This window comes from Crinia signifera, chromosome 7, assembly GCF_055691185.1.
Source record: "Crinia signifera chromosome 7, ASM5569118v1, whole genome shotgun sequence".
In the NCBI taxonomy this organism is placed as follows: domain Eukaryota; kingdom Metazoa; phylum Chordata; class Amphibia; order Anura; family Myobatrachidae; genus Crinia; species Crinia signifera.
The window spans coordinates 185006951-185019669 of NC_139223.1; the positions used below are offsets into that span (position 1 = coordinate 185006951).

Below are 12719 nucleotides of genomic sequence, written 5' to 3' on the forward strand. Positions count from 1 at the left end.
TGTATTAGTTAATGGAGTGTTAATCCCGAGTGCTTTTTAAAAGGTTATTAGGATTTTAGGGAATCTCCCTGTTAACTTGTGATTCAACCAGGCCCAGTACAATGGAGATTATACCCTGAGGAAAAACAAATGGTCTGAAATGCATTGGTGGATAGTGGATGAACCCCCAGCTGGATCTTCTTTGCCTACCGGTGGCATCTAGGTAGGGGTTGTGTTCATAGGCCCCGAAACCGTGTGTGCTCCGGGGCCCGAGCACTCACGGCAGCGGGGTCCCAGCAGCGGATGGGAACTAGTAGCGGTATTAATACCGCTGCTAGTTCCCATCTTCCGCAGGGACCCTGCTGCTGACGGCATATCCGCTGCTGGGACCCCCGCGCGCTGCTGCTGCTAGGATCCCGGACCCCGATGGAGAGATCCCAGACCCCAAAAACGAACGAGAGTTATCAGTCCCAAGGCGCAGTCACTCTTCTTCTGCCGGTCCGAAGGAAGGGGTCACCACTCAACCCCGTGTGGATACAGTTTGTAGAGAAAGGGACCAGAGATATTCTTATCACAACAGTCGGGAGAGGGTTCTTCAAATGCATACCCGTACTCACTCTCAAGAATTGAGAATTGTGCTCATAAAGGTTTCTTTTACAACACTAAGGGATTTCACCACGAGTGGATTCTCAAATGCTGGATGCGTACCGTACTCACAAATGTATGTTGCTGGCACAGGCGCATCAAGGTTTCTTTTTTTTAGAAGGGAACCCAGTCTCTTAAGTGCAGTATGTATCCATAGATTGCACCATATATAAAAAAAAATGAGACAGAAAAAACCTCTTTCAAAAAAAGGGGTGTACAATTTTATTTACATAAATCAAGGTTGGGAAACACCAGATGGAAAGAACACGGTACCTGGTGACTGGGGTATTGGCCATTTTGATGGAAATATGCACAAGGATATAATGATCTCAAGACGGCTGTGGAACGTACGGCCTATTAATATGGCCGTGCGTTCCACAGCCGTCTTGAGATCATTATATCCTTGTGCATATTTCCATCAAAATGGCCGTGCGTTTCACGGCCATCAAAACCAATGGACCTGTGTAAAGACACAGCGACCATGCACTCTACGGCAAAATTAGGCTGTGGGATGACGCGCCGTTATGTTTCCGCTAACCCGGAAATGACGCAGATGCCGGAAGGCATCATGCGTTCCACTGCCCGAAGCGCGTGCGTTCCACGCGGCTTACGGGCATTAATACAACCGTTTGGGACCCCCGTTTTTGGCCGCAAATCTGGCTACCAGACCAGAGGGCCCCACTACATATATCCAAACGGATTTAAAGTCCTTTAGTAGCAGGGAAATTAACGTTTGTAGAACATTCCCTGACTTCCGGTTTTCCCCTTACTTCCGGGGTTGTCCTAATATGTGCAGGGGTATAAATATCGGCTTGATGTGACTCCTCTCCAAGCCTTGAAAAAGACAGGTTATCCTGTCGAAACGCGTTGGCAGGAGAGGAGCCTTGCTGTACTTCATTTGGGGAATTCACCATCTGTATGCGGTTATTATTGGGGTACAGTATAAGGCAAATACCCCAGTCACCAGGTACCGTGTTCTTTCCATCTGGTGTTTCCCAACCTTGATTTATGTAAATAAAATTGTACACCCCATTTTTTGAAAGTGGTTTTTTCTGTCTCATTTTTTTTAATATATATATGGTGCAATCTATGGATACATACTGCACTTAAGAAACTGGGTTCCCTTCTAAAAAAAAAAGAAACCTTGATGCGCCTGTGCCAGCAACATACATTTGTGAGTACGGTACGCATCCAGCATTTGAGAATCCACTCGTGGTGAAATCCCTTAGTGTTGTAAAAGAAACCTTTATGAGCACAATTCTCAATTCTTGAGCGTGAGTACGGGTATGCATTTGAAGAACCCTCTCCCGACTGTTGTGATAAGAATATCTCCCAATAATCAAGGTTGCTTCTAACCTATTATCACAATTTATTTTCATTTCATTTTGGATGTGTTAACACAGATCCCGGACCCCGACGGAGAGCAGTGGGTGAGTCTGGGAGGGTGGGTGGGGGGCGGCTGTGGGAGCACCCACCAGTAAAAATGTAAATCGGCGCCCCTGGTTGTGTTGGATCTGACTGAGTCCAGCGGAGAAGGAGTAATGCACCTTAGTCTAAACCATGGGTTAATTTCCATGCTTTTATGTATGTTCTTTATCTACTTATTTGGAATAAAATCTATTTGAGTAATACTTGACCCGGTCTCGTTATGGAGAGTAAAATAAGAGCAACTGCAAAATAAACCTTTTTGGGGAACGCGAGATTGAAAACTCTGGTGAAGAAGTGTTCCTGTGGGGATTTAGCTAAAGGCTCCCTAATACCCTGAACACGCCGTTCGGTTTGGTCTATTTACTGTTCGATTTTTCTTATATAAGCAAATTTGAATCAAATTCAAATGGTTTTCAGCTGCATTCGATGCCGATTCGATCCTGAGGCACGACCCCGCAGCATCGAAATCTAATAGTAAAATAGACTGCAGGCAGGAATATATAGTACAGATCTGTACTACAGGTGGAGTATCCCATATCGAGGGCCGGCACCACCACTAGGCATCTTTAGGCATTTGCCCGGGGCGCCGGCCACTGGAGGGCGGCACCAAGACGAGAATCTTAGAAGCAAACAGGAGCAAGAAAGAAACAGCCGCCCGCCCATTATCCATCCCAGCCTGTCGGACCACTACGCACATTCAGTGAAAAGTAAGATCCCTCACACTGCCAGCGCAGCCTTCTCTCCCATGTAGCTGTATAGCGATCATGCCGGTAGTTGGATAACGACCACCCCTGTCCCTGTATAGAGATAGCGCACACCCCGTGTAGCCATGTAGCTGTACAGTGCAGTTAGCCCCCCCATGCAGCTGTATAACTGTCACGGATTGCAGCCCCTCGTCCGTTCGCCTGCTGCGGGTGCCCAGGTGTAGCTGTATAGCCGCTCACAGGTAGAACCCCCCCTCAGCCCCCCATGTAGCTGTACATACCGCACCACTCCCTGCCCATGCAGCTGTATAGTGGCCACGGGTAGTAAGATAACGGCCGCGGATAAGCGGGGGAGGGGGCGGGGCGGCGGCGGATTTGCCTAGGGCGCAATAATGCCTTGAACCGGCCCTGCCCATATCCCCCCCTCCACACTTTTTTTTTATTCTTACCTCGTCCCCCCCCCCCCCCCCCCGGTGTCCACGGTGGCCATTGGAATCCACTTCAGTGGCATCCCCGGTCCCAATGATGCATTGCACAGGTGTGCCAGTGACATCATTGGCGCACCCGTGCAATGCATCCTTGGGACCGGGGATACCGCTGAAGGGGATTCCAATGGCTGCCATGGACGCCAGGGGACACCGTGGACGTCGAAGGCACATTGGTGCACCACTGGGGGACCATCGGGCACCACCAGGGGACCAGGTAAGCATGAAAAAAATAAAAATATTCCAAAATCGGCAAAAATCCCTTATCCAAAATGCTCGTGGTCCCGATCATTTCGGATAAAAGGATACTCAACCTGTATATAGTCCAAATCAAATGCATTTTGCTTGCCAATCGATTACATCCCGATTCAATCCACTCGCAAGCAAAATCGCACAGTGTGAACACCCCTATACACTACCAAAAGGAGAAGTCGCAGCCAATCCCCCTTGAACCGCCGGGCGGCTGCGCAGGCGGCAGGATCTCATACAATACACACTATGTGGTCCTTTTACATATGATGTATTCTATTCTTCTAGTAAATGTTGCCGGATCCCGCCAGATCCGATATATCTACAGTATAGTGCATGGGTCCTCAAACTGCGGCCCTCCAGATGTTGTGAAACTACAAATCCCAGCATGCCTTGCCACAGTTTTAACACTCCCTTATAGCAAAACTGGGGCAAGGCATGCTGGGATTTGTAGTTTCACAACATCTGGAGGGCCGCAGTTTGAGGACCCATGGTATAGTGCATGACTTGCAATCTAGGGGCTCCGAAAAGATGCGCACGGGACCGCGGATCGGATCGAACATGCGATTTGTTACTTTTCACCTGATTTCTCGGCTCGATTCATCGGAATCAGTTGAAATCGTGAAAAAGAAATCACATAAGTGTATGGTCAACTTAGTCGTTCATTAGAAGCTCAAAGAAACCTTTATGTGATTGTCTCTTACGTATGTGAGTCCAACACTCTGCGTATATTTGCTGTCTAGCGAGCAGGTATAGTAATAATATGAGAAGGCTTATCTGTAACTGAATCTGTGACACAAAATCCCGCAATCCAGATGTAACAAAAACAGGAAACCAACCTCTCTTGCAACATCGTTATATACTGAAACTTCTCTGTATAAATAGCTGCAGATGTCCAAGTAGATTAGTGTGTGTGTTCTAGAATTATCAGGGGTTATAGTTCATTTTTACTACTAATTCATTTATTGGAACATAAAGTCCTGTTTAACCTAGGATGCTGGATATTAATCAGTCAGGGGCAGTGTTCTCACCAGTTCTGAACAGTATATAAAGAGCCAACATTTCTGACAAGTGGGTAGAGCAGGGATGGGGAACCTTCGTCCCTCCAGCTGTGTTGAACTACACATCCCAGCATGCCCTTCTACAGTTTTGATATTTGGTCTTGCTGAAACTGTTGCAAAGAATGCTGGGGTATGTAGTTCAACAACAGCTGGAGGGCCTAAGGTTCCCCATCCCTGGGGGAGAGGATGCTGGGAGTCGTAGTTTTACAGAATACACAGAAGTATTGTATTTCTGTAAGGGTAATAAAGCACCAGTAGTGGATACCATCTGATTACGGATCAAAGAGGATATCACTTCCTAATGGAGTAGATTAATGTAAAACTATACTTTGTTAAAAGCTTTTTAAGTGACCTTTAAAAAACGCCATTATTTATCTGAGGTTTAGCTGAGTATATAATAAAGGATTATTCTGTTTCCTAAAGCTATCAGACCATATGAATGTCCTCCTCATTGTATCCACAAGATTTATGTGTGCTTGTAGACGCTCTCTGTAATGTGCAGCTTGCAGGGGCCACCACAGTGACCTCCCTTATCCTGTTGGCAAAGACGTCTCCCTACAGAAAGTCAAATACAACCAACAGACTTGTCATTCCTTCAGCTGTTCTGCGGCCCTCCCTCTGTACAGTAATTGTCACACACATAATCTTCCATTGCCCACTCTCAATTTCCCCTTTGTCTCAGAATCTCCGTAATGTCCAAGGGAAGAAAACGCCCGCTTTGTTCACACATTGCAGATCGTAGATTCCAAGCATTTTACCCTGAATTCAGCCATTTACACCCCCGGGAAAGAGACTGAAAATCCACGGAGCAAGCACAAAAGAGATATATATATCAATGGGAAAATAAATAGACACAAAGGAGGGAGAAGTATTAACTATACAGATATAAAAAGACTGAGTGGGATGTATTAAAGTGAAATGGGGTAATAAAAAAATAAAATAAAGTTTTTTAGTGGTTTTACCGCAATTTTGTATACACTAAAGCCCCTCCACCGGGGCAGCACTGCGGAGGGTATAGCAAGCTTTTGTCTATGGACTTCTCTCCGCAGCCCTGCATGCCCCACGGCCACCGCCATCACAGAGGGACTCCTGGCTCTTAGACACGGAAGTTCAGGGACGGCGCCTCATCGTAAAGGACAGTTCTTACCGAAATGTTAGTGCATATGTGATCAGTATAGACGCCCTCTCTCCTCGTGTGCTTTTTTTTAAGAATCCCGTATACTTCTTCCACTGTTAAAGTAGCGTCAGTGTCCGCTGATACAACTGTCCTTTATTTACCATGTACTTGTCCTAATTTGCATGTGTACTGTAAACCCCTATTTTCTTGTTTTATTTGCTCATCTATGTATTGTCAGGCGCTGCGGAACCCTTGTGGCGCCATATAAATAAACGATCATAATAAAAGATGCGATAAACGGAAATTTGTGTCGAAAAAGGGGCGGCAGACATTAGAATATCCCACCTACTATGCAGTAAATTAACTAAAGCTTCTAAAAATGAAGAGGTGATGTTGCCGATAGCAACCAGTTTCTATCTATCATTTCGGTATTGTATCCTAGAAAATGATAAACAGAATGTGATTGGTTGGTATTGGCAACATCCCCACTTTTCATTTTTAGAAGCTGTAGTAAATTTACCCCCATTCATCCCGAAGGTATGACAATCACACACCAAACACAGAGTATTAAGGCAGTCTGTGTTCTGAACTATGGTTTCTAATTGCCTACTCTCTGGAATGTCAGAAAGAGACACCAAAATTAGGACCCCAATGACAGGGATACTGTAACCCCCAAACCCCTGCCAGAAAATGGGGGTGGGGCTTCACGTGTGTCCTGGTCGGAGTTATTCTGTGTCCCAGGAAAAAGGAAAACAAAACTATTCGTTTAATCTTGTCGTCGATTGTGGGAAACCATGGCTTTCTACCCCATCGATGGCAAAACTATTCGACATAGGCCATCAACAATCAATGTTTTCTAATCATCGATGGTTGATGGCCATCCCTAATACTGCAGAGTGAATGCCTCTGGATGCTCTAAGAAGCAGGGGCCCTGTGCAACATCACAGTTTGCACACCCCTTCCTAGTACCCTGACAGTGAGTCAAGCAATACTTAATGATGTATGTTATTTGCATGGTTGAATGTTATCATGATGATTTTGCTCCTATGACACAGCCGGTGTCCTGGTAATAATCCCACAGGAATACTATTAATCTTCAGAAACTATAGCCAGCTGCTTTCAACCTGAACATGGACAGGGCTGCCGATAGGGGGTGCTGTGGGTACAGCTGTCCCGGGCCCCGGCCTCTGGAAGGGCCCAGGCAGTTCATTTTGCAGACCGCAACCCCCCCACTGCCATGCTGCCTGTGCTGTTCTCGGTGCACTGAACGGTGCCTAGACTTCTTCAGTGCAGGACGCTGCCTGCCAATAAAAATGTTGCACCGGCTTTTGAGCCAATCAGAGCTCGTGTACCGTTAGCCAATCAGAGCAGCTTCTGGTACATGAGCTCTGATTGGCTCAGCAGCTGGTGCTGCATTTTAATGTCGGGCGGTAAGTGAAGGGAGGGGGGGAGATGAAGGGGGGCCGGACTGGAAATCAGTCCTGGGCCCCAAAATTCCTGGTGGCAGCCCTGAACATGTACACTAGCACAGTTGAGATTAATATTATGCGTGTGGGTCCAATATGGCCACCAACTAAGACTGATGTTACTGGGTCGGGATTAGAAGTCCATTGGAAGAGGCAGATAACGTCATCCCTATTTTAATCGGAGCAGTTTCAGACCAAATGGCCAGGTCTGCTTCTGTGAGAACACTTCAACATCCTTGACACTCCAGCTGTTGAACTACACATCCCAGCATGCTCTGCTATAGTTTTGCTATTTGGCCATGCTAAAAATGATATAGGGCGTGCTGGGATGTGTAGTTCAACAACAGCTGGCGTGTCAAGGTTAGCCATCACTGCTCTAGTTGAAGAATATGGTTGATAACAGAGGGAAATAGCTCGCATTCAACTGCACATCAAATATTTAGACGATTGATTTGAGGCACTTGATATATCCAATTCAATCCTAGGTTTACGGTGCAGAAGAATTTCTCTGTTTAAACTGGATGTGGAGCGAACATTCTGGATGTGTTTTATCTGTGCGTTTACCCGTACCCAATAACAAGCTAGCGTGTATCCACTTTAAACTGATACATCGTCATGCAACAGGGGATTTCTTGGCTGTGCTGCTAGAGTTTAAAATCCTGGCACCACAACCATTGCACTCAGACAGAGGAGCTACTGTATTCTCCTTTTCAACAGGTGACCAGTTTGTAACTTTATCCTGAAAAGTCCTTTTACCTGATAACGGTCAAGATCAGCGCCTCCAGCCTGAGCGACGAACAGCCCGGCACCCTCTTCTAGTTCCATCTCGTCAGGTGACCTCTCGAATCGAACCCTCTCCAGCTCATCACAGTCCATGAACAGCACCACCTCCTCTTCCTCCACACTTAAGGCGAAACGCGTCCAGCGGTTCGTCAGGTATGGGATATTAAAGGTGGCAGCAGCGTAGGAGGTCACTGAGCCCGGCTCTGTGTAGTAGAAAATAATCTGCTGCTTACCATCTGTGACGTCAGACAGCTTCACCCCAACGTACATTATGGTCTGTGAGGCGTCCGTAATCGAGAATAGGATTCCAGCCTTGTTAGTGGTCGGCTGGATGTGGAATAAAAGAGAGAAGTCCCTAAACAGTGGGTTCGGGAGGTGGTACTGTGCCACCTGCCCCGTGCTGGCGTCCTCTTTGAACACATATCCAGGACTCTTGTCAGGACCCAAGATTTGGGTGATCTGTTCTGGCGGTGGGTCTCCGATGAGCTGTAAGAGGCCGACTTCTATGTTTCCCCGATCTGTGAAGAGATCAAAAGACATTGCGAGAAATCAGAAAATAATTCTGCAACACAAGTAAATCAGACCCATCCTCGGAATACCCACGATTCCACCTGGCATTAAAATACCAAAAACTATCACACACACACAAGAAAAAAAAAAATCCCATAGGTTACACAAAGGCTTTTTCTAAACTCTTGGCGGCGGTTTAAAAATTACATTTTTAAATAATAACCAGAGCAGAATATTTTTATCATTATGCATATTTCTGTCCTCTGAGACTGAGTAAATAAGGAAGGGAACCTCCCAATTTAGAGCATGGACGCCGCTTCCAGCGGGGTGAGGCTGTCAGTGCAATACCAATAAAGTTTATTACAAAACAGAAATGTATCTGACCTTTTAAAAAGGGAATGAAGCCATTTTTGTCCTCAGTTGATGCGTGCAATGTTTTATTTCAAATAAATTAAATAAAAAAAACACAAATTTAGCATCTGTAGTTTTTTATGTTGTTTTTTTTAGCATAATCACAATTTAAATGCAAGGTTATGACTGCTTTCCTCTGGGGGCGGAGCCTGCAGCAGAGGCATCACCAGGTCTGGTGACATCAGGTGCGCATTTCAAATAACCACCTCCTCCCCCCCCCCCCACTTGTCCGAAGTGGGTGTGTGTTATATATCCCTATTTCATTACTCTGGGGGTGGCACATAACCCCCCCACACACACACCCCCACTCCAACATGGTGACGCTACTGCCCTGCTTGTGGCTGAAATTACAATTACGGCTATATGCGCCCTTAATCTGGAGGCGTGCGTTATGTAAGTTAGAGCATATTCAGTTGTAGTTTTGAGACGATTTGCAAAACTACAACTGCTGGCGATAGCATGCGGGGGGCAACCCAGAACAAGGCAAGGCTGTCCCGCGATAAAATCGCAAAATGTTGCGATTGCAATGCTACCATGTAGCCTGGTACAGATCGGCCATCTTTTGAGTCACAGCTATTGCTTGCGACATCACGCAACTTCGTCGCCCCCCCCTCAAAAAAAAATAATTGCGCCCCCACTTTGCTAGTTGCTGCTCCCCCCACAGTCCCGGTGGCTGCGGTCTCATTTTTCTTCAATATGAGCTTGCGCAGAAACACAGGCGCATGTGCAGATGACCCTAAATTACCTAATGGCGATTCTTAGCAATCTGCATTTGAACCTGAATTAGCCGCTATGTTGTGCACCAGGCACCGAAGGTTTTGTATATATTGCTAACACGGTCATGTCTTCAGCCCCCATTTGTTCAGTCTTTCTCGTTCCAGTTTAAAAAATACAACAAGACCCATTTATGAAATGAATAGATGGCTCTTACATATTGCGCTAATGTACGTTTTCAACATGGTTTAGTGCCTTACATGCAGCGCTAATCAAGAATGGCAGAAGTAGTGGAAAACATCCACAGATGCCTCGTTTCCCAGATTTCTGTCCGCTTATCCCAGGAGATATGCTACTTACAGTCTTCATGGGAAAATTCTCCGCAACAGCTGATCCTTTAATGCCTGTCAGAACTAAATGCATCTGAACTATACATAAAGAGCCCTTTACTTGTGCACATGAGCTATGTAGGTCCGCATCTAATCGTACTCACTGTAATCACTCAGAAATGTCTCAGTCTAATGCCAGCATCTGCCCTATCTCACCAACGCTTGCTACCCCTGATAAAACCCTTACCAGGCTGGTTTATCGTTCCAATAACTTTAAGTGAAAGAGGGGAGGGGGGAGCATCTGGATGTTTCCTGAATGTATCATCAGCTCTGTTGACTTGGAAAATGTTTTGGAATTTGCTTCTTGCACACTACCATATTTCTGTGAGTGTCCACACCTAATCCTAAATCGCTGACATGGATCAATAAATGAAGTAACTCAGTTTGTCGCAATCTATGAAAACGATTTTACTGTCATTACTTGCTGCCATCAATAGTCTTATGTTCTGGGTTAAACTCCAGGTACGAGCAGGGCCCTCTCTCCTCATGTGCATTTCTTAGAATGAATATATATATATATATATATATATATATTCATATATATTCACACATACACATTTTTTTGCCACTCTAAAAAGGTTCCCATACACTGAGCAGATTTGGGACAATTTCGGACGATTGCATTGAATTGGGCCGTGAAATCAGCTCGGTATGATGTCCCCTCAAGTCCAATGCGCGGTCCCGTGCACATCCGGCCAGCTGATGGTGGTTGCGCGGGCTGGGAAGCAGCGTCCGTGCGGCGCGCGGTGGGGTCCCTGCGGCACTGGCCATTAGGTCAGCGGGTCTGTGCGGCAGATGGGAACTGATTAGTGCTATTCGCCGGGCGGCAGCTCGGGAAGCGCTGCTGAATTTGAAAACACTGGCCGGATGCCTGGCGAATAGCGCTACTCAGTTCCCATCCACCGCAAAGACCTGCTGACTTAATGCCCAGCGCCACAGGGACCCCGCTGCCCGCCACATGGACCCCCCTGCCCCAAACCAGTTTGATTTTGCATTGTAAATGCTGCTTTAAAAAAACTGGAGATTTCTTACCTAATCTCTCACATGTCAATTGATAGTGTGAAAAGTGGTTGAAAATTGAATATAGGCTCAAAATGGACTGCACACTAAATGGCTGCCTCCACTATGGTACGCGTATTGAGCAATTAATACCACAGCACAGACAGAGGTAAGAAACATCAGCAAAGGTGTCATGAAGGCACAGACAAAACAATAGATTAAAAGTCACATAAAAGGTGGATTCTGAGGTACAAATACCGATAAAAAGGAATTATTCAGCAGGAACCGCCAATTATCGAAGGATTACGCTTGTGGGGTGGAATTAGCTATTGAATACGTGAATGGAATGGAATTAGAACGCAGACGCAGTTTGAGTGCCAGGAAGTCATTTGGGGGTGAAAATAAAGTGTTTTCGATACTTGTTTCCTAGCACGACCACACCGATTTCCATCGGGGTGGTCGTGTCGGAAAAATCGCGTTGGTCGCATCGATTTTTTAATTGAATCAAATGTGAATAGGGTCCTCCGACCGTTTCATTCCCCTACTATCCACGTCGGCGTGCCCGAAGCGTGGCGAGCGCAGCGAGCCCCGCGAGGGGACGCGTATTACTTCAGAGGTATACGCGTGTTCTAGACACGCTTCGGGCTCGGTGGCTCGCTGCGCTCGCCACACTTTATATTCTCCACACCGACGTGGATAGTAGGGGAATGAAAAGGTCGGAGGACGCGTACTGCCGCTCCTCGCGGTCTCGCTGCGCTCGCCACGTTTCGGGTTTGCGTCAATCGTGGGGTAACAACGGGGCCATATACAATGTGAAATGGGTCATATTGGCCCATTTCACATTGTTTCCTATGTGAGATGGACTTAATCAAGTCCATCTCATCTTGTGCCATTATTATAATCTTGGGCCAATGTTAGGACCGCGACCCACGCGATGCCCGCGATTTTTCCTTTGCCGGCAAAATGGACCTGATTTCAAAGGAAATCACCTTATTTTCTTTGTGTCTGAAAACATTCCCAGGTGTTTTTATGGTGGATCCCTGATGTCAGAGCTGAGCACTTCCAGCCTGCCTCAGTCACAGATTAGCGCCACCCTCAGACCTACTCACATTTACTCAGACTGCAAAAGCTCTTCGATGTTCCGGGGTTTGCAAATGGATTGCGATCCGTGATGTATTCGCAGATTTGCACCGGGGGCTTTCTGTCTGGGCGATGGCTTAATGCGCGCAGTAAACAAACATTGGGTTCTATAATAGGAAGGTCAACAGTCAAAACTTTGACATGAGTTTTTCCCAATTTTTTTTATCCCGAATCTCGACATGGACACAGCCTGTCAAAGTGTGCTGCTGCGATCGCCATGCTTCGGGCACGGTGCCTCAATGTGCTCGGCACACTATTCTATTCACCCGCCATGCCCTATTGGATGGTAGGGCATTAAATACCGCCTGTCCGCACATGTCGGCTCAAATAAAATGTGAAAAACCTTCCCACCATGTCCACTTAATGACCATATCCCAACCATGACAGTAACAGGGCAAATGGAGAAATGTTCCCTTTATGGGACACCTAATTATTGCATTGTGACTCATCTTTGAAGAGGATTCCTTATCGCACTGTGACTGTCTGTATGAATGTGCTGACATGATGGGAGAGAGCCGTTATCATTTCCTGGCTGAGCGCTCAGAATTCACACTCTGGGGCGTAGATTAGGAGATCTCGGACTACAATGCCGCTCTGTCCGACTTGTGCAGTACAGTGGTGAGGAGATGCCAGCAGTAC

General features: G+C 46.4%; 1 protein-coding gene across 4 annotated transcripts in view; it reads right to left on the reverse strand.

Annotated features, from left to right (window-relative positions):
• The window catches only part of COL18A1 (collagen type XVIII alpha 1 chain), a 145729-nt gene that overhangs the window by 45787 nt on the left and 87223 nt on the right, over positions 1-12719 (reverse strand). For all 4 annotated transcript variants that reach the window (XM_083154666.1, XM_083154665.1, XM_083154664.1 and 1 more), the window contains one exon: positions 7891-8435. In XM_083154666.1, the coding sequence (XP_083010792.1) occupies positions 7891-8435 (545 nt within the window). The remainder of the gene's footprint in view (positions 1-7890; positions 8436-12719) is intronic.